This window comes from Artemia sp. Qi Xiang Cuo, unplaced genomic scaffold (genome assembly GCF_049724085.1).
Source record: "Artemia sp. Qi Xiang Cuo unplaced genomic scaffold, ASM4972408v1 HiC_scaffold_3120, whole genome shotgun sequence".
NCBI classification, from domain to species: Eukaryota; Metazoa; Arthropoda; class Branchiopoda; order Anostraca; family Artemiidae; genus Artemia; species Artemia sp. Qi Xiang Cuo.
Genome location: NW_028300515.1, coordinates 75216 through 102401, shown reverse-complemented (window position 1 = coordinate 102401; position 27186 = coordinate 75216). Strand labels below are relative to the sequence as shown.

General features: G+C 35.0%; 1 protein-coding gene across 1 annotated transcript in view; it reads right to left on the bottom strand.

The window, feature by feature from the left end:
- The window catches only part of LOC148938572 (uncharacterized), a gene marked incomplete at its 3' end in the record, with an annotated part of 63904 nt that overhangs the window by 33314 nt on the left and 3404 nt on the right, over positions 1-27186 (bottom strand). Inside the window, exons 2-4 of the mRNA XM_089107693.1 lie at positions 18570-18743; positions 14698-14896; positions 4516-4664 (exon numbers count right to left, since the gene is read on the bottom strand). Coding sequence (XP_088963819.1) covers positions 4516-4664; positions 14698-14896; positions 18570-18703 — 482 coding nt within the window. The remainder of the gene's footprint in view (positions 1-4515; positions 4665-14697; positions 14897-18569; positions 18744-27186) is intronic.

Genomic DNA, 27186 nt, shown 5'->3' with positions numbered 1-27186 from the left:
TTTACCCTAAGGCTTGACTCTCTGTCACAACTATATTTTTTAAAGGGATAAAAAAAATTTAACGTAAAGAGCAAGGTGTTGAGGAAAGGACAGCCTTTTTCATATACAGAATAATTTCTGTTCATTCTAAGCTTTAATGTCGCTCCTTACTTTCAGTAAAAAAAAAATATTGTTATAAATTTAATTCTTAAACAAACCAAACCTCACCCGCCAATATACCTTCAATATTTCGACCGCATGTCGGTTGGTCATGCAGTCCTGATGTTGTGGCAAATTTTTTTACACCCATTTTTGACAAATTTGTACCCTGGTTTCTTGAGATATAACAAGTTCTGGGGCCCATTGAATTATTTTAAAGTGACTATGCAACCCGAACCTCAACCTAGCCTCAACAAACCAAACCTCACCCTCCAATATACCTTCAAAATTACGACCGCATGTCGTTTGGCCAAGCAGTCCTGATGTTTTGGTTAAGCAATTTATGGTATAGAGCCGCAAGTAAAAATAACTTGTTTTAATTCTAATCAAAATAAAAACTAAATTTGATTGGAATATTTCCAATATAAGAATCAATCTGCAGTTTTTTCTGATTCTTGTGACGCTGATCATCCAAATTTATTAACGTAAGAACATTTCTATAATTTTTGAAAAAAGATTAAACACGTTCAATAACAGGTGCAATCTGGAAGAAGAATATATAAAGAAATTTCACATGTCTGGGAGTCCTATAACTACTTTCTAAACAAATCGATTTTTTTTTACTTTTCCCGGGAAGGATAGTCACGCTTGCGTACCCCCCCCCCCCATTGGTAATTGCACTGAGCAAATGGTCCTAGGTTATCAAAAGAGTGATCTTTCAAACAAAACTAAAATATCTAGTGTAATTTTTATGTAACAATAGAGATCAAATCACTTTAAAATGCAGAGTTAAGGCAGTTTGTCCAATAAAACAACATTTTTAGCCGTATAAGGCCAAAATGCTAGAAACCAAATTGTTTTAAATTGTCAATCTGGTTATAATTGTTTAAATGAAAATAATACAACCTCCCGGTCTCAGAGGTGATGCTAGTGCGCGGTATGACAGTTGTTCCTGAACCTCTATCCAGTCCATACTAAATGAGCAGTTAAATTCAACTAACGGTTATAAAGTATTGCCTAATTGAGCACCAACTATTAGGGCGGAGACCAGTAGATTTTTTTGTGGAAAGGGGGGTACCTAAGGACTCAGAAGCGGATTTGTTGGTCAACGTTTACATACTTTCCAAGAAAGGTAATTCAGATGAATTAAATTTGACTTATGATCTGCTTTTATCAGGAGGGATATATACAGATGAATATAGAACGAGGCGTGTAATATGAGCCGATTGATTTTAAGAAAAATGTTAACTTTTAAATATCAAAGCACTATAATCAAAAGTAAACCTTAATTCTAAGGAGCGGAGTTTGATTCCCTCAAACTTAGAATAATCCCGAAAGCAAATGCACCTAAATGCAGCAGGGGCGTCAACTCACGAAAATATAAGGGGGATGTATCTTTCAAAATCTAGGAGGATGGCAAAATGTTGTTTCAATTTTCAACAATGAAAATATCAAAAAGAGTAATTTCAATAATAATACCATAAAAAGTGTACTTTTTATCCTTTAAAAAAAAAAAAAATTAGGGGGGGGGGAGGGGTGATTTCAAAACGAAAAATCAAGGAAGCTATTTCAAAAAGAAAAATCAAGAAGACGATGATTTAAAAAAAGATTTTTTTACAACTGATAGTTTACATAATTATATACACATAAAAAAAGAAAACGATTAAAAATAAAGATCTAAAAGACAAAAAAAACAACTAGGTTAAAAAAAAATATAAAATAAATTGTTGAGAACCGCTAATAACGGAGTCAATTTGCAAGAGTTCAGTGGGATTTCTTCCATAGGTAAGACTGTCTTCGAACATAAAGAAAGAAAAAGAGCAAAAATCGGGTTTTTAAAGGCCAAATGAAAATACTGAAAAAACACAACAAAGCGAATATTTCGAGAGGACAAACGCCTCTCTTCTTCAGTGCGAAACAAAATAATGTATCCAAGGAAAGTGCCGAAGAAAAAAACAACAAAAACAAAAATTAAATTTTTTTAAATGATTCTAACACATATGAACAATTAGCTACCGATCCCACTGAAAAATTTGTCCAGGAAGTCCGAAAAGAGCTTTCTTATCTAAAAGGAAAAGGTGAAATCACAGATCAACTGTACAAAATGTTTTACCCACGCGGGTGCACGTCCCCTCGCTTTTATGGTCTTCCTAAAGTTCATAAGCCCGGTAACCCCCTTCGACCCATTGTTTCTTTTTTTAATTCTCCTACAGCAAAAATAGGGCAATTCTTATCAGTTGTATTTCGCCCAATAATTCAGGCTCAAAAATCCTATATTAAAAATTCCGCTGATTTCGTTTCCAAGGTAAAGCAAGTTTCGGTTAAACCAAATACAAGATTTGGCAGTTTTGATGCAGATTCAATGTATACCAATTGTGATCCTCTAAAGGCCGAACTGATTTTGGAGCATAAACTTATATCTAACCCATCTATATCAGAAAATTCTACTCTTTCGAATCAGACATTTCTTTCACTTACAGCCCTTTGTAACAGAACTTCTTTTTACTTCCATTATAGAGACATTTTTATAGACAGAAATATGGGCTTTCCATGGGTGCCCCCTTTTGTCTAATACAGGCTGATATCTTCATGGAAGACCTTGAAAAAAGGGCTATTTTGCAAAATTCTTGTAGACCTGAATTTTGGGTTCGTTTTAAAGATGATATTTTTTATTTGTGGGAGCATGGTGACGAGTCTCTGGGTTCTTTTCTTCACTTGCTCAACTCCTTGGATCCAAAACTTAATTTTACTCAGGAATCAGAGGTAGAGAGGCGTCTTCCTTTCTTTGATGTTCTGGTGCACCGAAATGATCCATGTTTCGAGTTTGGTGTGTATAGAGAACCCACACATAATGATCGCTGCTTAAATTATTCCTCTTATAATTCTCCTGCTGTAAAAAGAGGAGTTGTTACTTCTCTAGGTGATAGAGCATTGAAAATTTGTTCAATACACTTCTTGGATTTAGAGCTTAACATCCTTAGAGATATTTTATTTGGGGAATGGTTATCCAATTAGTTTAATAAATTCTGTAATTGCAAAACGCATTAAAAGATTATCGGATAGTTACACAGAAAACACAAATCAAAGGGAAAATTCAGTTTATCTTGGTCTCCCATACGTTAAAGGGGTTTCAAACCAAATTTCAATAAATCTAAGAAAAAATAACATTTGCACTTATTATAGACCCAGAAAAACTATCAGGTCCCTAATTTATCAAGGTAAAGACCCTATCCCGATAGGTGAAAACTCCGGTGTCTACAGAATTCCTTGTTCGTGTGATCTTTGGTATATCGGAAGAACTGATCAGCGACTCACGAATAGATTAACTCAGCACTCTAGTTCCGTTAATAATACACTTAAAAAACGGAAAAAAACTTAAAATTTTGACTCTGCCCTTGCATTGCCCATTTTTGAAAAACCAGACCACACTATTTTGTTTAATCAAGCTAGCCTAATTTCGCATGACAAAGGTATTGTCCAGCACTACAGAGAAGCTGTTGAAATTTATAAATAACAACATTTAGGTCCAGCTTTAAAAAGAGACTCTGGTTATTTAAGAATAAGCCAGTCAGATTTTGGTTTTCTCAAAAGAGAAGCCGATACTTTAGTAATCCCTGAAATAAACCTTGAACCACTTTCCCAGTCATCTATTCAAACACGTGAACAACCCCTTAGGTTTCAAAGGGTGTCTGCAAGAAATGCAATAATTAAAATCCGAAATCAGATGACATAGTTCTCCAACTTATTTAATTGCTGGTTCGTTTTGTGTTTGAGAATGAATTGTTTTTCCTTTCTTTTATTTCTCAGTTGTTCGCTAGTATCCGTCGATGGCAGTTCAAAATTTTTTGGATTTTGTGCAAATCGCGGATATTGGCGAATAACTCACTTTTATGGTTGTTAGGTATTTGGTTTTAATTCTTATAATCTTTGGCTTTTATTGAGTTTTATTCATCTTTTAAGTTTTTGGGTTTTTTTTTGGCTTTTTGGTTCTTTTCACATTGACTTTCCGCATTTGTTTTTTGTTTTTTTTTTCTTCGGCACTTTCCTTGGATACATTATTTCGTTTCGCGCTGATGAAGAGAGGCGTTTGTCCTCTCGAAATATTCGCTTTGTTGCGTTTTTTCGGTATTTTCATGTGGCCTTTAAACACCCGATTTTTACTCGTTTTTTCTTTCTTTATGCTATGTTAGGCCAATGTGGTTTAAGAAATTATCACTGTCTTCGAAGTAAACCAGTTTAAGAAGAGTATCAAATTTCTTTTTGAAACCAAGACTTTTATGCAAGAAATATCAGAAGAAAAAGAATAATAGCACATATCACTGCATATCAAGTTTAAAGATGACACAGTCTCTTGCCGTAAAGTAATTACAATCTAACCTGGCATCATCTCCATTTCCTTCAGATTTCTCCTTCTCTATTTCTTGTTGAGGAGTTCGAAGTTTCTCTAATTCCTTTGAAATAAGATTCCAGGCTATTTGAGCTATCCTTTCATTATATAAACTTCCTAGATCGTTCTTCAAATAGATCTAGGGTAGAAATTTAATGATTATAGCACAGATCAACTGTAGGAGCTCTTTCTATTTTAGTATTGCTGTTGTTCATTAGTAAAAATAACAGTAGAACAAAACAAATCTTTGCTAACATAATTTGTTACGAATGGTGTTTATAACAATTATAAATCTACGTTTATAACAAAGTCGATTGAACCATGTCAAACAGATTTTTAACTTAGCAATTGATAGTAATGAGTCAAATGCGGCACACATTTTTCCCAAAATTTTGTATATTCTGACTTGACAATAGAAACTTTTAGTCTGTGCACACATACTTTTTTACATAGGCATTGTAATTTATTATGTCTGAAGTGGCGAACGTTTAATGCGCAAGCAAAGTTGAATTATTTCTTTCATTAGAAACTATTTTTTTATTCTTTCTCCAAACAATCAATTTTTTGGAGAAGTAATCATGGAGAAACAAACTTTCAAAAAAAAAATTCACGAAGAAACAATCAAAGTATCAACATTCGGAGAAAACAGCAAAAACTGATAGAGCCTATTATAGAAGTTTTTAATGCAAATTAATGTCTCTGTACCAGAAAAGTCATACCCACTAAATCACCTTATTAATAGTATTAATTAAAAAAACTTTTTCAACAGAACAGGTTCTTCCGAGAAAAATAAAGAGCTCCATTAAGCCAAAATGAGCAGAAATAAATTAAAATAATCATCCAAGCGTAAAACTACCAAAAATGACCATCAAGAAGTAAATGAATACCAAACAAACAGCAATTACAAAAAGTTTACAATTACATATTGTCTTTATTACATAAAGACATAAAGACAATTACTATTGTCTTTAATTTTACAAATAAAAATTTACAGCAATTACAGCAATTACGGAGTCACACTCAAAACGAGCAAAAATTAACAGGAATAAGGCTGACAGCCCCCATGCCTTTCCAAGAACAGAAAATAATTTGCACTTTACTGAAAAAACAATGTGCCGTGGATTGTCAGTTCAATATACATATGCTGAGTGTTGATAATTTTTATTTATTCAAGAAAAAAAGTGAAAACATTTAAAATGTATTTTGTTTTCAGTAAAGTCCGAAGTTATGTTCTGGTCTTGAGAAGGCATGGTCGTAATACTAGTAAAACGTCGTAGTAAAAACGCTTGGGTCTATGAGCGTCAAAGCTTTAAATCCGATCCTCCACACAATGCCTTTTAATTTAGTTTCAAAGCAACATTAACTTTTAAAGCATAATAGACCAATTACGTAACTGTTGGTGGTTGACAAACCAATATTCCTATAAATATAGTTGCTGGACTGTTCTACTATGCTCAACAAAATGGCTGTCTCAAAATTCTAACTGGATGTGTTTGAAAAATAAATGGGCTTGCAGGAAAGCTTTATTGCCCTCCAATCTCTTTTTAATCTTAAAAAGGGCAACAGAACTTTTAGTTTTGAATTGAATATCCTCCTTTAAAAGTTTAAATGATATTTCTAGCTATTATAGAGCTATGCAAGCCTATAATACTGCTCATATGCCCTTTTGAAAACCTAAATGCATATTGTTTTTTCGTTTAATTGAAACTCCCCTTAAAAGTTCCCTAAAAGATTACCCTTAATACCCTTATCGTCATGAGTTACATTGATAGTATTAATAGTGTACACAAAGTGCTATCTGGCTAGTTCAAAATTTGCCACAACTTACCCTTAAAGGTCTAACTTAAAAATGGAAGCCGTTCTTGAGATATTCGTTTGTCATCTTTTTGAAAATCCACATGCTCATAGTTTGTTGTTTTTAATTGAAGCAATTTGTTTTATTGTTTTATTTTACTATTTCTGCTTATGACGGTCACTGCACATGTGACCGAAATATCCAGAAATATTTCGTGAATTATCCCTCTCTATTAAAAGGATTTATCCCTATTTGAACTTTTATTTATCTTAATATCCCCCTGAAACCCCCTCTGAAGTAATATCCCAATCCAATGAGCCCCCTCTGAAGTTTATAGGACCTCCCTTTCCATAAAAACCTTATATTCCCCAGGATATAACTTAGAACCCTTGCCATGAGGGCTGTGGAGGGGGGTTTATCCACCTCAAAAGCATAATTTTCTGGTTTTTAAACTACGCTGTACAAAATGACTATCGCAAAATTTTGACTGGATGTGCTTGGGGAAATCTGGGCGTGTGGGGGGGGGGGGAGTTTGATTGCCTTCCCACCACTTTCGATTATTACAGAGGGCACTAGTTCTTTCAATTTCCGATCGAATAAGCCCTTTTTGAAGTTTATATGACAACTTTTTCTATACAAATTACCCTTGTCTTTAAAAAAAACACTATTGCCAATAACCAATAATATTAAGGGTATTACTGTTAATTTACTGGAAAAAAAACATTAAAAGTGGAGGTAAGTATGACGGAATACTTTCAGGGCCCTTTAGTTCATGGTATAAAGGACTCTTTAGTAGCTGACAAATTTATTGTTTCCTTTTTTTATTTATTTCCTTTTTTTGGCTAATAAGGCAATTTTAATCAAAGAACTGTAAATGCAAAAGGAAAAAAAACGGGCTTGTTTATCGCTTGAAAACCTCTGCATTATTTTGTTGGAAAAGCTTAAGCAGACAACTACTCAAGGAAGTCACTCAGGGGATACTTACAGGACTAAAAAAAAAAATTGCAGAAAGTCTCACTACCAACTGCAATATAATCTCAGCCAGTTCCTCTCGATAGGTATACAACTAGATTCAGACCATTACACTCAAGACGGTCTATACTGGAGGCAAAATTTCTTATGATTCTTTCCACGAATGTGTAAATACAATTCACAATCCAACAGTGTAAATCGCAATCAAACAAGTGTAAACAACTAAGCATGCCATTAAATCATTAGCTAACATAAAGAAAGAAAAACAAGCAAAAATGGGGTTTTTAAAGGTCAAATGAAAATACTGAAAAAACACAACAAAGCGAATATTTCGAGGGGAAAACACCTCTCTTCTTCAGCGCCAAACGAAAAAATATATTCAATGAGAGTGCCGAAGAAAAAACCAACAAAATAAAACGCGGAAAGTCAATGTGAATGTGAAAAAAAAATAAAAAAAAATTAAAAGATGAATAAAATTCAATAAAAGCCAAAAATTATAAGAATTAAAACCAAATACCTAGCAACTATAAAAGTGAGCCATTCCCGAATATCCACGATTTGCAAAAAAATCCAAAAATTTGAACCGCCATCGACAAATCTTTTTGCTCGTTTTTCTTTCTTAATGTTATGTCATGCCAAAGTGGTTTAAGAAATTATCATCATTAGCTAAATACGCAATTACTAGTTTTAAATCTCCTGACACATAACACAGTAATGATTTTCGATTTATAAAGTCTGGGGCCGTGACCTGAGAACAGGATCAGAAAAGGTGTGTGCATTTCTGAACGATTGAAAAGCATCTCGGTTATACTGGCATGTTATCAGTAAAATTACTTAAGGTAGTTTCGGGCTTTTCTTTCTTATTTTAGAACGAGGTTCCAAACCGTGATATTTTCCATTTCTGGGAGTCTTTTAGCGTGAGGTTTGTTTGTGTAATTTGGAGAAGGAGGTATTTGCTTGTTAAATAAATACTCGCTCTCTCTCAAATATACACTCATTTGCTCAGATACATAAGCAACGAAGCGTTATTTTAGATTTTAACATCAAGTTCTACTTGAATCCTAAGTTTCTAAGTTCATAAAATATAATTAAGTCAATATTGAGATTTAGCCTGCTCAAGGGCATTCTCTAAGGCATTTCTTGAGAGACCACGCTAGATGTTCAGGTTTGATTTAGGAGGAGTGGCCATCGATCAATGGATACAGACTTGGGCTTCTGGCACAGTCGACAAAAAAATTGAAAAATTAAAGGGGTCTAATAGGTGTCAGGCACTAAAAACGAGATATTTTCTATAAAATCAGGGACCGAGTCACAAATTTTCCCCATAGGAACAATTGATTTTTGCTAATTGGGCTGTATGATTTAATTTGGAAGTATCTGTCTAAAACAGGTTGTATTCGGCAAAATTTATCAAAAAAAAACAGCTATGAAGGTTAATTATTATTTGGAAGTTTTTACAAATGACTATCGTTCAGAATATTTTATTAATATTAATTTTAAAAATATTTTTCCGCAAAAGAAGTTTTTCAAAAGGAAGCAAAGAGCTCTACTATTCCGAAGATGAGCGGAAATAAAGTCAAATGATTTTATCATTGAGCTTAAAAATACCATAAATCACCATCAATAAATAAATGAAAACCAAAACGAAAAGAAATTCCAATACATAGCCGAGTCAAACTCAAAACAAGCAGAAACTAAAAGGAATAAGGCTGAAAAAGAGTTAAGATTAAAAATATATATAATTTTTTTTTTATAGTAAACTGTATTCTATACTCTGATAATTCGAAGGCACGGTTTGCGTTCCTATGATATGCTCTTTTGACAACCTGCACACAAATAGTGTGTTTCGATTTAGTTGAAACTCTCCCTAAATATTCCCTGAAAGTTGAACCTTAATACCATTAGCCTCACTAATATTAGCAATATTAGTAGCAGTGGTAGTAGTAGTACGCACAGTACTTTTTGGTTCGTTGAAAATCTGCGTCAACAAAACGAAAAAGTTTCAACCTAATGCTCTAAACCCTTTCTGAAATATTGCTGGTAAATAACTTTTTGACAACTTACGTGCTCATAGTGCGTTTTGATTTGGTAAATATCTTCCCAAACATTCCTTGAAAGCTTCACCTTAATATCCTTAACTTCACCAGTAGCAATAGTAGTACTAGTAGTAGTAGCATCAGTAGTGGGATGCAAACCGCACCTTTTTTTCAACATTCCCCTCGACACATGCTGAAAGTTCCAACTATGCTAAACAGTCCCTAGGACACTGCTGATATGTCCTTGCGACAACCTAAATGTTTTTTGTGTGTTTTGATTTCGTTCCATATCTTTTCAGCATTCCCTGAAATTTCCCCCTTAATACCCTTGGCTTTAGCAATAGTAGCAGCGGTAGTAGTAGTAATAAGCAAATATTCCCTTATGGTTAGTTCAACATCCCCTAAAACAAGCGCTGTAAATTTCAACTTAACACTTGAAGCCATACCTAAGATATTGCTGATACGCCCTTTTGACAACCTGCACGCGCACAGTGTCTTAATTTCGTTTACTTTCTCATCAATAGTCCCTGTAATTTTCACCTTCATTCACATACACTCTGTAGCCTTAATAGTATTTATTCTGCCCGCAAATCATTTTCAAAGCGTTCTTTAATGCAAATTTTACCCATTTTTGACAAATTTGTACCCTAGTTTCTTGAGATTTAACAGGTTCTGGGGCCCATTGAATTATTTCAAAGTGACAATGCAGCACACTGTAATAAAAGGTTGAACATCATTGTCTAAGCTGTTCCTAACATATTGCTTATATGCCTTTTTGACAACCTGCATACACCAAAGTATGATATGATCAAGTTGAAACTCCCTCCAAAGATTCCCTGAAATATTATTAGCCCCAATAGCAGCAGTAATCACAGTAGCAGTAGTATACACGCCGTGCTATTTAGTTAGTTTAAAATCTCCTCAACAGTCCCTGAAATCTTCACCTTATTATCCTTAGCTTCATTAGCAGCAACAGTTGCAATAGCAGTAGTAACAATAGTGGCAGAACTCAAATTGCGCCTTTTTTTCAACATCCCGCTCAACACATGCAGAAAGTTTCTATTTAATACCCTAAACATTTCCTTAACATTACTGATACGTTCTTTTGACAACCACAATGCATATAGTGTGTTTTGATCTAGTTCAACATCCTCTCAACATTTCCTGATATTTCCATTTAATACCCTTGGCTTTAGCAGCAGAAGTAGTAGTAGTAGTAGTGATTGTAGTAGCACTAGCATTAGTAGCATGCAAATATTGCCTTCTTATTAGTTCAACATTCACAACAAAAAGCCGTTGAAAAAGTTCCCAACAAAACGCCCTTTTGACAACATATATGCACATAGAGTATTTTAAAAATCCTGAAATTTTAACCTTAATAACTTTAGTCTTAGGAATAGTCGCAATAGAAGTAGTAGTTGCAATAGTAGTAGCGAGGAGATTTTGCTCATCCTCCTCAACATTCCTTAAAAGTTACAACTTTATGCCCTAAGTCATTTCTTAGATACGCGCTTTTGACAAACTGCGTGAATGATTTACGTTTTGATATAGTTAAACTTTCCCCTAATATTTCCTGAAATATTTACCTTTGCATCCTTACCCTTAGCAGCAGTAGGAGTCATAATAAGTGTAGCAGTAGTAGTTGCATTACTAGTAGTATGCAGGTATTGAATATTGGTCAGTTGAAAATCCCGCTCAATGTGCCCTGGAAATTTCAACTGAATACTATAAGCCGTTCTTAAGATATTGCTAATGTGCCCTTTTGAAAACATGTATATGTATAGTGTGTTTTGATTTAGTTTAACTCCCCCCAAAGATTTCCCGGAATTTTCGTAATAGTATCCCAAACCTTAGTAGTAGTCGCAATAGAAATAGTAATGGTAGTAGCAGTAGTAGTAGAGGTGATGGTAGGAACAGTAGTAGTAGTAGTACGAACATAATTGCCTTTTGGTCAATTGATCATCCCTCTCATCATCCCCTGACAGTTCCAACTTAAAACTCTAAGTCATTCCTGAGATACGTCCATTTGACAATTCTCATTCACATAATGTGTTTTGATTTTGTTCAATACTCCCCTGAACATTCCCTGAAAGCCTCACCTGAATGCACTTAACCTTTTTGGATACAAAAGGTCCAACATTCCCCCTTTCACGATAATTTATTTTTTTTTTCACAAAGGAAGTTTTCAAATTAAGATAAAGAGCTACATTAAGCCAAAGATGAGCAGAAATGCAGTAAAATAATTTTTCAAGTATATAACTACCATAAATCGCCATCAATAAACAAATGAAACCCAACACGAACAGAAATTACAATAAATAACCGAGTCAAATGCAAAAGCAGAAAGTAAGAGGAGTAGGGCTGACTCCCCTCGTGTCTTCTAAACACCAGAACCTAACAACAACTGTCCAAACCACGCTTTGTAAACTTTTCATTATCTTTTTATTTGCTGAAAATTTCTCCCATATGCACAGACCAGGACAACTTCACACTTGAAGTCGTTGGATACTTTTACACAATCACATTGCGTGAACACAGCATTAATCTGGTTATTGATGCACATAAGGGCGCTGATCTTCTCACCTTTGGAGCACCTGACGTAAACAGATCCTTCGATTGGGGCATGCATGACCATGTTGGGCTTAGGGACAATTCCCACTGTTTACCTCTATGCATTCAATATTTGTCTAAAATCTGTCAAACAAGCTCTTGACTGTAATCCCGATCCCTTCTTCTTCGGATTTCATTCATCTGTAACATCTCAACGTCTTTTCTTTCGAATGATCCATTTTAAGAAGAGTGTGCGTCAAGGTGGAAGAGCCTTACCGCCAGTGCTCAGCAGCACTATCATTTTACGTAAGCGAGTGATAAGACAGTCGTGTTTTATCCGTGCTTCTTCCATTGCTTAAGTTGCTGACGATATATTTAGACATAACTGTATAACTCTTACAACGGCCTAAAACGCGACTGGACTTTAATCTAATGAATTAAATACATGACTCCTTCGTTTCAATGACTATCAGTGAAAATATGATCACGCCTGCGAGTCAGCCCTCCTAAGCCAAGGCCACCACATTACGTCCATATTGAAAAGTACACATTCAATTCATTTGGCCACCTCTGCCCTTCATATGACTCAATTGTGGCCAAAACAAAAACTGTTTTCCTGCCTTCCTTGCAATAAATGGTTAATGCAACTCCTCACCCGCTAGCTATAGGAACACTTAAAAAGCCACCAGGAAGGAGGCCAATCAAAGAGAATTTTATAGATATATAGTTAATTTGCATTTTCAGTTCCCATCATTGGGGAAAAGAAATATACGCACACATAAGGTAATAAAGCAAAAGATTACGGACACCTTCCCAGCTACTGAAAGAAAAATTAATAAATTCAGAGTCACCACCATAAAAACTGTCCGCATGTGGACTAACGGGGTAATATAGCGTTAATGTTGATTCTAATTTGTCTTTTTTATGCTCTATTTTTCTTTACTTGACAAATTAATCGATAATAAATCCATAAAAAAAACAGATAGACTTATCTTTTTCAATTTATCTTGTAGTTTTCTATATATTTCCCTCCAGTGTGCCTAATTTTTGACCCCCCCCCTCGCACCAAAATAACAATTGTGTACATATATGATTCTAGCACTACATTCGAATTTTCAAAGACTAAAAATTAGGGTTGAAGAAATTCCAAGAATGTGAATTAATATAAGACGAATTAATAATATAGTTGAAGAGTACAAGTTGTAAAGATAAATAAAAATTCAAATCTGTACATTATATTTGAAAGAGTAAGAACAGGTATAAATCTTCAAACGAGATGGGGGGGAAAAAGGCACTATTAAAACAATGCCAGTAGATTTAAGGTTGAAGGTTAATGTTATAGTCATCATTAACCAAATTTTCAAAAAGGCAAATTTAGGTAGGATGTTTCAGAGTGGTCTGATGTTGGAAGCATCGATTTTTAACCTTGACTATCCAACTTTTGGCTTGTTTTAAAGTGTTCTTTTTTAAAAATGTCCCTCAAAAGCAGTTTCCATGGTAACTAGTCCGCTGAGGTACAAAAAGCCAGAAGATGCTTAAACGATACCATGCGCTTGATGCCGGTATGCTTTTACTGAGAACATTAAACTGAGATTCAAAAATAAGTTTACGTATGTTCTGATTTATTTCATAATTTATCGAGATTCGATGTTTTACATGATTGTTAAGCAATTTCTTTTAATAGCCTACATTCCTGAAGTCAATATTCTAAAACTAAGGGCATGTTCTAGAACCTAATTATTCTAACGGTAATTTATTATTTGTAGCTATTTCTGATCCAAGACATAGATAACAAAAAAATTACATGCAATTCGTATTCCTAAAACTACGGAACGGGCTTTAATGTAAGCTCCTTTTATACATAACAAACATTTATATTTGTTGTTATTTGCCATTTCCGGCTGAAGGTTATAATCAATAACTAAGAACCCTTAATGACATTTCCATCATCAAACCTGATGAAGATACTTGACAATTCAACGATAGATGTCCAATGAATTTTTTCAGCTGGTTATTTTTTAAATGTTCAAGGACGAAATTACCACCCACGTATAGAATCTATCAAATAGCTAATCATAGAACTTACACAATTCAAAGTTAAAGGAAAACCAAGTAGACACAAAAAAAGAAGATGACACCCATTAACTAATAACTTTATTAAAAATTTCATCATCGGTTGTGCTCCTGTTGGAGACTTTTAGAACCTTCCAATATGTGTATAGGTTTTTGTTTAACATGGAGTCTAACTTAATTATTTTTTGTTATCTTAATTATATTTTAGCTTTATTTTGACCCATGCAACCTATCTTGACGTTTTCACCATTTGTTTTTTACTAACGCCCGGACAATCCGGGACCTTAACCAGTCACATCCTAGGACTATATCGAACTTCAAGGCTAGTAAGACGTAGGCCCTACTTCCCTGGACTGACAGAACTAGGCTTATCCTCTTATTGGCTGCCTATACAACTAACAAATTTTAAATACTGAAAAAATTTAACAACAATTATATACTTCAAAGCAACTTAATTGCGTATATTTTGATCACACAACTTTAGGTTGCCAATAAAGAGATGAGATAAATTCTATCGCTTACTATTCCTTCTAAAGAGGCTTGTTAAAAGATATTTTATAGCATTTTTTTTACTACAATTAAACTGTAAATTGTTTACAGTTACTTTTAATAGAAACTTTAATGTTCTTCAATAAATTAAATTATAAAAATACAATTTATTACATCCTAACATAACAAGATATCATTGTCAACTACTATTGAACAAGTCTTAGAATCAACTAAACTGAAAAATAAAAAAAACATACCAGAAATACTTTTTTGTTGGGATACATATTCTTGTCCATACATATTATTGTACATATTCTAGGCAGCATTACATATTCTAAAAGCTGTGTTACTTCTGGATTAGTTCCAGGCGCATTTCTAATGGCGTTTTGTACTGATTCAATCCACTCATCCCGGTTCTCCGTTACGCACTTTATATGAGAATTGTAATCCTCATCACTAAAAATTACAACAATAAATTAATATAATAAACAGCAACAAAAACAAAAATTACCACAAGCATAAAAATGAATTATAATTCTCAAGAGCAAAAAAAAAGTAAAACACCTTTCAAACTTTGTTGAACATTACTTGTTGAACGCATAATGCAGAAATAGAGTATGAAAAAAATGACATTGAAATCAGATTAATAGCTTATCATCCCAAAATGAATTTCCAGGCGATGCTAAACTGTAAAGTATGCATGATATTATTTTAGAAGAGAAAGGAGGGGGGGGGGGGTAGAAAAATTTTTTGAACAGAGCCAGAAACTAAATAGCTATAAAATTAAACACAAAACTGTCCAAGGCAAAGTTTATGAGATCAATAATCCTATTAAATTCTTAAAAATTTAAACCCTTTAGTGGGTGATACAGGAAAATTCGTTATTTTATATCATATCCCGTATACCATCGTTTAACAAGATTGTTGGCCGCAGCCCGGAGCGAACTTTCAAACTTTTCCTGGCCCAACTTAAAAAAAAACATTTTTCTAATATATATTTACATAAATATAAACATTTGCACAGATTTTAATATTTAATAAATTCAAGTTTTCTGTTTGCTTATTTAAAAAACTAAATGTTGAAAAATAATAAAAAAAATTAAAAATTGACGATTATATTCATTTAACTTTTTAGCAAATGAGGTAAGCTTTATGAAAGTCAGCAATTGCCGGCAGCAATCCGTATATGCGTGGGCGAAAGAATGTAAATACACAGTTTGTCACTACTCCCTGTGTTTAATTGATGTAAAAAAAAAACACACATAAAAACACAATTTTTCTGTTTTCACAATTGCTTTCGCGATCCGGCAAAATTTCTTTTAACACCCGGTACCGGGTCGCAACACATACTGTGCATGTGCCACCACATATAGACTAAATTCTCAATAAATAATATGAATTTGGATTCTACAATCAAAGCAGCACTTGTCTGTTCATCTGTACAAATTGAAGGATTCCGAAGCAACGCAATAGCGCTGCCTAAGGAAAGAGCGATGTTGGCACAATTTATTATATTTTTTTTTTGACCAGGGCACTTTGTATCGAAGAAGTTGTCGTAAAAACTTCAAAAGGGCTCATTCGATTGGCTATTAAAAGGACTAGTGCCCTTTTTAATAGTCGAAAATGATTGGAGGGCAAAAAACCCCCCTCTCACGCCCACCATTTCCCAAAACACATCCAATCAAAATTTTGAGATGGCCATTTTGTTCAACGTAGTTGAAGGTTCTAGAAATTAGGTCTTTGAGGATGACAACCACCCTCACAGCCCTCAGGGCAAGGGTTGTATTTTATGCCCTGGGGGCATAAAAGGTGTTTATAGAAAGCGTTATCGTAGAAACTTCAAAAAGAGCTCATTAATTGGAAATTGAAAGGCCTAGTGCCCTTTTTAATAATCGAAAGTCAATGGAGAGCAGCAAACCCCCCTCTCACGCCCACCATTTCCCCAAAATACATCCAATCAAAATTTTGAAATAGGCATTTTGTACAATGTAGTTCAAAGGTTCGGAAATTATGTCTTTGAGGATGACACTTCCCCCGTAGCCCTCAGAGCAAGGGTTGTAAGTTATACCCTGGGGGCATATAAGGTTTTTATAGAAAACGTTGCCTTTTTCATAGTCAAAAGTGATTGGATGGCAACTAACTTCCCTCTTACGCCCACCATTTCCCCAAACACACCCAATCAAAAGTTTGAGATAGCCATTTTGTTCAACGTAGTTAAGAGTTCTGAAAATTAGGTCTTTGAGGATGACAACCCCCTACAACCATCAGGGCAAGGGTTGTAAGTTATGCCATGGGGGCATATAAGGTTTTTATAGAAAGCGTTGTCGTAGAAACTTCAAAAAGGGCTCATTCGATTGGAAATTGAAAGGGCTAGTGCCCTTTTTCTATAGTTAAAGGTGATTGAAGGAAAACTAGCCCTCCTTTCACGCCCATTTTCCTGAACACATCCAATCAAAATTTTGAGATAGCCATTTTGTTCAACGTTAAAAGCTCTGGAAATTAGGTCTTTGAGGATGACAACCCCTCAAAGCCCACAGTGCCAGGGTTGTAAACTATGCCCTGGGGGCATATAAGGTTTTTTATAGAAAGCGTCGTCATAGAAACTTTAAAACGGGCTTATGCGATTGGAAATTAAAAGGGCTCGTGCCCTTTTTAATAGTCAAAAGTGATTGGAAGGCAACTGACCGCCCTCTTACGCCCACAATTTTCCCAAACACATCCAATCAAAATTTTGCGATAGGAATTTTGTTCAACATAGTTGAAAGTTCTGGAGATTAGGTCTTTGAGGATCACAACCCCCTCACAGCCCTCAGGACAAGGGTTGTAAGTTATGCCCTGGGGGCATATAAGGTTTTTTATAAAAAGCGTTGTTGTAGAAACTTCAAAAAGGGCTCATTCAATTAGAAATTGAAAGGGGTAGTGCCATTTTTAATAGTTGAAAGTGATTGGAGGGCAACTAACGTCACTCTAACGCCCACCATTTTCCCAAACACATCCAATCAAAATTGTGAAGATAGCCATTTTGTTCAACATAGTTGAAAAGTATGGAAATTATGTCTTTGAGGATGACAAACCCCCCAAAGCCCTCAGGGCAAGGGTTGTAAGTTATGCCCTGGGGATATGTAAGGATTTTTATAGAAAGCATTGTTGTAGAACCTACAAAAAGGGCTCATATGATTGGAAATTGAAAGGGCTGGTGCCCTTTTTAATAGTCAAAAGTGATTGGAGGGCAACTAGCCCCCCTCTCATGCCCACCATTGCCCCAAACACATCCGATCAAAATTTTGAGAGAGGCATTTTGTTCAATGTAGTTGAAAATTCTGGAAATTAAGTCTTCAAGAATGAAACCCCAAAGTAATTGGAGGGAGAATCAACTCCCCCTGCCCATCATTTCACCAAACATTTCGAATCAACATTTTGATATAGCCACTTTGTTCAACGTTGTTTAAAGGTCTGAAATTTATGTCTCTGAGGATGACAACCCCCCCCCCCCCATAGCGCGAAGGACAAGGGGTTGTAAGTTATGCCCTTCGGGCATAAACGGTCTTTATAGAAATTTTTGTCATATAAGCTTCAAAAAGGCCACATTCGATTGAAAATTGAGAGGACTAGTGCCTTTTTTCTTAGTCGAAAGTGATCAGAATGCAAATGAACCCCCCCTCCCCCCATGCCCATCATTTCCCCAAACGCTTTCAATCAAAATTTTGAGATAACCATTTTGTTCAACGTATTTGAAAGGTCTGAAAATTATGTCTTCGAGGATAACAAATCCTCCCAGCACTCAGGGCAAGGGTTGTAAGTTATGCCCTGGGGGCTTAAAAGGTTTTCATAGAAAGCGTGGACATATATGCTTCAGAGTGGCCTCATCGGATTGGTAATCTGACGTTCTAGTGCTCTTTATAAAAGTGTTGACAGGGAGTAGTTCTGAATTTAAGATACTGTAGCTAAGACTAACTTAACAAAAAAAAATCACTATTATTATTCCAAAAAAAAAATGCAGGTTGGCAATAATACATAATTTTTCAGAATTAAAAAAGTTTGAAAGAGGAGGCATAAGCTTTAAATACACCAAATTGGTTGGAATTTCCGAAAATGTATTTGGGATGTCATTAAAAAATCTATTACTTACTAAAAATCTTCATAACAGTCCATGCATGTCAAAATAATGTTGTTCTGGCACATGTCGTACTGTCGAAAATGTTCTGGCACATCTAGCTTATCTATATAATACACTCCGCAGCCATAACAAGTGAAAAAAACCATCTTGACTAAATGCGAAAACAAAGTCTTCAATAACTCAGCTCTGGAAAAACTAGAATTTATAAAGCTTACCGCCAAATTCTTTAAAAAATATTGCCGATCATGATCTTTCAAATAAACTGAAACTTCAGCCCCCCCCTTAATAGAAACATCTGAAAGATAATTCAAGAGGGAGGCAACAGTCAATATATTGTACAAATTTTTAAATGGACGAGCCTAAAAGGTTAGCTGACTCAAAACTCACATAAGAGACAAAAGCAATGATAGATGCAAAAAAAGAGTAAGTTTGAATACTTCGAATTCCTATTTCATAATTCTTTCTCAACAAAACCATAAAATTAGAAGATTGCAAAACAGAAAACCACAGTAATAGGACAACAAAATAATAATAAATACTAGCATCACGACACATCAAATACATAAATTATATTGATTCTCCAGATTCCAGAAAAAAAGGAATTGCACGTTCTATATAAGGATTTCTGTCCACTACCATCATGTCGTATCCAACTGCCCTACCTATGCTAATTTTTGCTCGTTTTGAGTTTGACTCGGGTATTTTTTGTAATTTCTGTTGGTTTTGAGTTTCCTTTATTTATTGATTTGTGGTAGTTTTATGCTTGGGATATTTCTGCTCATTTTTGGCTTAATGGAGCTCTTTACTTTTCTTTGAAAAATTTGTTTTGCGGAAAAAGTTTTTCAAATTAATTTCACTTTGTTTTTTATTGACATGGTCTTTTTCATGGAAAAAATTATATTTTATATCTTTTAATTTTTTTTTATAAGAAACCATAGTTTGGGTTGCTATTTCTATGTTGGAAAAAATTTTTCAACGATTTTCCATCACTTCTGATTCCAGATTTTAATTTTTATCCCAAAAAGTGTGGTTTTTTGTTTATTAAAGCGTGTCTTTTCCTTGTCTTCGTTTGAGTTTTAAGGCTTACATTCAAATCAGCTTGCATATTGGCCAGTGCTGTCACCTGTCACTTTGGGATTTTCATCTCTAAGGGCCCCAAAAAGAGTCTCTGAGACCCCAAAATGGGAACTGATGGATTTGTACGCACAAACGTTAGAGGCAAAACACCTTTCTTTCTGAAAAAATTTAATACTCTGAAAAAAATACAAATGAATGTGCATTGTCAGTTTAATATACATATATTGATATTTAGTAATCAAAATGTTAATACTATTTGATTTATTAAAGTTATAAAAGTAAAAACATTTATATTTTTTCAATTAAGTGCAAATTATGTTCTGGCCTTGGGAAGGCATAGGGGTTCTGAGCCCAACTCAAGTTAATTTCTGCTCGTTTTGAGCTTGACTCAGTTATTTATTGTAATTTCTGTTCGTTTTGGGTTTCATTTATTTATTGATGCTGATTTGTGGTAGTTTTATGCTTTGTAGATTATTTGATTCTATGTTTTCTCATTTTTGGCCTAATGGTGTTCTTTACTTTTCTTTGGAAAACATATTTTGTGGAAAAAGTCTTTTTAATTAATATGATGAAAGAGATAAGGATGAGGTAACTAGAACACACAACCTATTTGCTTTCCTTTTTTGCACTGCCTTCTGATGGAATAGAGATGTGATAAGCAGCTGTTTCTTTGAAACTAACTGCTGCTGGGGGGTTTCAAGAGTAGCAGCTACCTTTTTTTTGTTCAGTACGCATTGACAGAGTCCCATTTATCGTGACCTGCGCTAAATGTACCTCAATCATGTCCTTCTTTTCAACACCTTTTTTCAGCCAGTTATGAGCTTCCTTCAGCAACTCCTCTGCGGCCTGTTCCTTAGGACCAAACGCTCCTTTTTTTCTTTGAGAGTTTTTTCGATAGTCTCTATTGTCTGTCTTTTCAAAGAGGTTTCAGCGAGCTGCTGTTCTCTCAGCCATTCTCTTGCCTCCAAATTCTTTTGCTCTTTCTCAGTTTTTTCTTTCAAGGCTTTTTCCTGCTGTAGGTACACATCATAGCTCTTTCTAGCAGACTTGGCCAGGTTTATCAAGTCTTCAGTTATAGCAAAATTTTGTGGACGTCCTCCAAATCTGTCCAACCCGTCTATCACAAATAGTTTTGCATTCAAAAATTCCTCATTCATCAAAGCTCTTTCTTCGTTGAGAACTCGCCCGGACAGGGGGAAACCCCACTCAATGCTGGCATACCTGTGTGAAACAGTCAAAGCATTTTTAGGACTTCAGACAAGTTTGGATACTTTCCTCCATGGATCACGTTGTTTCACTTGTCGTCAATCCTTCCTGGCTCTGGTGGAAGTCCGGATAACTGGACTACCGCAGAATAATACTTCTGAACACGCTACATGAACGAGCGTGTTGAAAGCTGGCCTACTCACTCGAGACAGTCCACAATCTCGTTACTCACAACTGTCTGTAGCAGTGGCACAAAGTTCTTTTCATCTTTGAATGGCTGAAGTTTTAGTTCATCCATAAGTTTACTCTCACTTCAGGTTTTAAAACTCATCCAGCCAATTTCAAGACCAGGAGATTCAGCTCCGTGTAGAGTTTATGCACTAGGGCTCTTCCCGTTGAAACTTTTCGGTGAAACATGTGAAGAAGTTCGAACTATCAACAACAATCTGACACTCGACGTTCATGGACGGCTGTTTGATCAGCCGGATGATCTCTTTGTACGCATTTGATTTCATAAGACTATGGTTTTTCTTTAGAATATAGACAACAAAGTACTCAAACAGAGCTGGCATCTATTACCTTAGCCTCGAAGTGGCAGGTCCTATTGTTAACCATCAGGCGGGTACGTATTTAAAAAAACAAGACTTACAAACGCCAGTTTTCTCCTGAATCTTGCTGTAGTCTTCTTGTCTAGCCGGCCAGCCACTAAAAAAGTAGTACAGTTTGATGATCAGATCGGAACAATTCTCACCGATTTCCTGCAAGCCCTTCCGAAAAGAGTTGTGTACCAAATGGATTGTGTAGGTGCCAATATCAAGGAGATCTTCGCTACCTGTCAATCCACGTTTTTCACTGACAATCAGTCGGAAGTTTTTTGTTTACGTTGGGACCGTCATAACTTAACGCTAGTAGTTTAGAGATAGATAAAACACTCTCATCGATTGTTCTGACTATTTCTTATTTGAAGTCTTCAGCTGTGGCATGTCCAATAAACGCAGTTTCCAAATATCTTTCTACAACTTGTTTCATCTTTTAGGACCAAAATCAGATCCTCATTTGAAGCTCTTTCTTACTTTCTGAATTTGAGGTTTCATCAAACTCGACAACATAATAACTGTTGCCGATTTCATTCAAGGGTCATCTTCCGGAAAAGGGGTTCAAGAACTTCGGTTAAAAAATAAGCAAACTTAGTTTGCTCAAAGGTGAAGTATTGACCACTGTATCTTTGAAAATTTTTCAACTACATCTGCTATTCCGTCTCTGGATTTCCCAGAATAGTCAAGAGTCAATCATCTTCAGAGCCCATGTAAACCATTTAGACCATTTCTGAAACTGTTGTTTCATACCACAGTACATAAGCACCTAGGTGCATGGGCAGTTTTGCTGGTTCGCCACTCTCCACAAGAGATACTTCCAAGAGACGAAGCTGATTTGGAGTGTGCTTTATGGTAATATTGTTCTTATGTTCATCAGAACTGGCGAGCTGCAGTAAACCATAGGAGCCCTTATTGCAGACAAGCGATGAATTGCAGACAGAACAGTATAAAAAGAACAGATCTCCCGGAACGGCTCTACACCACTCTTTCATTTAGTGTCCAGTTGCATCTTTCTCTTCCAACCAAGTCTCCTCGAATTTGTACTCTCCCATTCTTATTCAAACTAAAACTTTAAACCCTAAACCTTAAAAGAAGAAAAGAATTTAATAGAAAAATATATTGTCTATTACCAGAAATAAATTACCAGAAATGCATTCTGATAAAAAGAAAAAAAAAGTTGCTAGGAAGTAGTCTAATAGGTCTAGAAATGTGTGTATGCCCAAAATCAAGCAAGAAACCTAGTTTTAACACCACCTCCTTCGTACTATGTACTTGGAGCCATTCTCTTACTTATTTATTTTTCCTCTGTGTATAACAAAGTGACACCCAAAAGAGTTTTCAAAGTAATTAACAGAGCCAACTGAACCCTGCCACCTCCTAGCCTATTGATTCCAGGGTCAAAAAAGGTCACTACTTTTCGTTACTAGTTTGTCTTCTCTGTCTTGAAAGTAATGCTGTAGCCTATGCAACAGCAAGTTTTGCCTTTCTTAGACAGCCAAAAACAGGTTCCAAGAATCTCAATTGAAACAAAAATAATGAAAACCATATATTCACAGGTAGTGGCAACCTTCAGGATACAGAGCTTTAAACCAAAGCAAGAAAAGGGACTTTAGGAACCATTATTAGTCTAAGGGACCAAGAGGGACCTTCACTCAATTTTAGGGACTTTTAAGGACTTTGTGGCAGCCCTGTTACTGCCATGTGGTGGCGCATTTCTCTCCAAGCGGGAGCGGTTACTACAAGTGTTCTGTGACTATGTGAGGTGGATTTTCTCCTGTCCTAAATAACTACCTAGCCTATTCAATATCAAGGTAAGCTAAAATTAGGCAAAATCAAAATACTTAGAGTAGGATGTAATTCGTCAACTTGAGGTTACCACCAACAGTTCTACTTCTGGGCATTCAACTAATGCCAGCCCTGCTACTGGACTACCAGCAATTAACTGACAAGGTCAGTTTGCCAGAATAACCCCAAAAAAGATCAGACCTTTCCTGCTGATAATATGGATTGATGCAAGCTCTTCAAAACCAGAAGAGCCAAGATACTCAAACACTCCAGCAAAAGGAGAAATTAATGCAAAAAGGCATGGAAAACAATAGTAAGCTACAAAAAGACAGGGATGGATTTCAAGCCGCAACGTTCATCTGATAAGTTATTACCTGTTACTGAAGATGGCAACCATGATGACACAAGCTAACACACTGTGCGTTGTGATGTATTTGAAGCACACTATTTTTTGTCAATGCACCAGTATTTCAAGTAAAAGCACTTTTTTTAGGAATAATTTAGTTTTGTTTAGGACTACAAGTAGTTTTTTGTCACTTTTAGCTTGTCATGCTCAAGCCCCATCATGGCAAAATTCATCCTACCAAGTGAGGTTGGTTTGGACATTAAGAGAAGTATCCAGAGAACAAAACCTTTATTTTCCATTAATCAACAAATAAGTTATTTGTGATTACCAAATTGGTTCTAATTACTGAACATAAGATCTAAAAGTTGGAACAAAGCATCTGAATGACACAGTCTCAATCAAGGGCATATTTACTCATAGAAAAGATATAAAAAAGAATGACTATAACACTAAACTACAAATTTTCTATGCATTTTTCCAATGCCATTCTTAAAATAGATTTAACAGCAAAGAAGTAATGCTGACAAAATTAGGAAATGGAAAAATATATAAAGAATATATAGTTTGGGCTATATATTGGCAAATTAGCAGGAGGGGTGTGAACCCCTTTTAGGAATAACATTAGCTGACTAATTGTTTTAGAATTTTTTAAGTTGTTTGCATGAGCAGCATGATAACTCATTTTGAAGGTTAGGTCTAAATATTATATATAAGGCTTCCCAAGATTATAGGCCTACAATTCTAACTATCCTGGTCTTGTCTACAACTATCTACATTATGTTTTAGATTAGCTTTCTAATAAGTCCACATCTAGAAAACATGGAAATCAAGGTAAAATTCTAGTTAAGGGGTTATGTTTGGGTGAAAGTGATTTAGCTAGGTGAATGAAACTCTTGTGGAAATACCATCATTAATGATGGCATTGGTTTACAGTAGATATGGCTTAAAATTCTACTGAAATAACAGGAATTGCATTCTCAGAACTAAAGCCTACTCAATTGGAAGGGTCTACTCAAAAGGAAACACTATGAAACTCTGAAAACAACTTTAAAAAATTATAAAATCCTTGCTTACATCATTGCTAAGAGCACTTCGCTTTAACCCCCCTTCTCCAAATCAAAATGCAAATATACAGCCAAAATTATATATTTAATATTAGCAAGGGTTGGCTAAATATGGAGGAGTTTCAATTACTGACCTAGCTAAGAAATGAACATACCTTTAGAGTCAGAATTGCACACTGAATCCAAATAACACTCATTTGCATTAGAAATAAACTTTGTCCCTACCCCTTATTGTGCAAATATATACCTTGAATTGTATATATGCTATGAATTTTCCATTGTTTGGACAAAGTGTTAATTCAATTTGGAGAATAGATGACTTAAGGAGAATTCAATGTCAATAAAAAATTCAGAGTGGGCCTATATATTAGCAAATTTGCAGAAGAGGGTGGGGGGGGGGTAAAGTTAATTTCCAATGCAAAAGAATGTTATATTTCAATTTGGGATGCAACTCTGACTCCAAAGGTATATCTGTTTCAAAGCAAGGTCAGTAACTTAAACTCCTCCAAATTTACCAAATAGCATACCAAAGATCTATTTTGTAAATTTTCCTGCAAAACATGGTATTACAAATGCTTAAAACAGATTTCAACTATTTTACTATAGCATACATTTTTTACGTAACTGCATATACGTTTTTTAGTATGATTTTAAAAAAGGTTTAGGACCAAGGTATACAAGAGTTGGTTTACCTTGGTCCAAGACTAGATAAAATATGGATCTACACATTAATAATAAATACAAGGCACAGTAAAGCCTAAACACATGCTTAGTTTTATACATACTGTGTATCTGAGGCAGTGCTATAGTATTGCCTAATGTAAAGACCATACAGTTCCAATGTTTTATTATTTTTTTTCCCAGAGGCGCTTCATATTGAAGGGGTGTTTGCATAAACTTTGGAGGGGGCTCATTCAATTGAAAATTGAAAGCTCTAGTGCCCTTTCTAAGAGTCAAGTGATTGGTTAGCAACTAGCCCCCAAATCCATCGGATAAAAGTTTTAAGATACTGTAGCCATTTTGTTAAAAATAGTTCAAAGGTCAGATAACAAAAACTCCAGTGTTGACAGAACCCCCCATGGCCCATGGGCAGGCATTGTAAGTTATCGCCTGGAGGCATATATGGTTCTTATGGAAGGGATGCTCATATAATCTTCAGAGAGGGATCATTTGTTTGAAATTGAAAGTTCTAGTTCACTTTTTAAGAGTCAAAAGAGATCCAAAGCCAACTAGGCCCCCCCTGTCCCATGCTATAAGGCTTCATGTTTTATTTTTTATTTTGTTTCCAGAGGCACTTCATATGGAAGAGGTGGCTGTAAAAACTTCAAAGAGGGCTGATTCAATTGGAAATTAAAAGTTCTAGTGCCCTTTTTAAGAACCAAAAGTGATTAAAGGGCAACTACCCCCCCCTTGTGCCTTTTCCCCTAAATGCATCCAATAAAAATTTTGAAATAGCTATTTTGTTAAAAATAGTTGAAAAATCAGATAACAAAAACTCCAAGGTCACCACAAACCCCCAGGACTTAGGGCAGGCATTGTAAGTTATGCCCTGGGGGCATATATGGCTCTTATGGGTGGTTTGCCTGTGTAAACTTCAGAGGGGCACATTTGATTGGAAATTAAAATTCTAGTTCACTTTTTAAGAGTAAAAAAGATTGGAGGGAAACTAGTCCCCCTCCCCATGCTGTTTTTTCCCCAAACCCATCCAATAAAAATTTTGATAGCAATTTTGTTAAAAATAGTTCATAACTCAGATAATAAAAGCTATGGGGTCAACACAACCCCCCAGAGCCCAATGGAAAGTGTTTTAAGTTATGCCACCCAAACATAAAGTAGATAGTAATATAAATGAATAAATAAATCTTAAGACAAGTGAAACTTAAATTGAATATGCAAATCAATCTTAAAATGAACAAAATCACTACAAACAAGAGTTTGAGTATTACTTCCTTCTCTCACTGTAAAAGTCTAGAACCTACTGCATCATTGGTACTTTACTGAAAACAAACTCTATTACAAAAATATTTTCTTTTGTACTTAATATCAAAAATAAACATTAAAATTACAGTAAAATTTTGAACTGATGAGCTTTCAGCAATTAATATCAATGTATATCAAATATTCACTTTAATTTTATTAGTTCTTTTCAAGACTATTCAAGACAAATATAGTTTCACTACAAACAAGAGTTTGGATACAGCCCCCTTCCTTAACTGTAAAACCTAAAGCCTATTGCATCATTGGCGCTTCACTAAAAACATATTATATTACAAACATTTTCTTTTCCAGTTATTACAGCATTGAAACTGAAGACAAAAATTACAGTGAAATGAAATCTTGAACTGGTGATTGTTCAACAATTAATATCATTATGCATCAAATATTCAATTTGATTTATTTGTACTTTCCAAGACTGTTCAAAACACATACAGTTTTCAGTAAAGCACCAATGACACAGTAGGTTTTATACTTTTACAGTGAGAGAAAGAGGCAATACCCAAACCCTTGTTTTTAGTGATTTGGGTTCATTTCAAGCTTGATTTGCATATTCAATT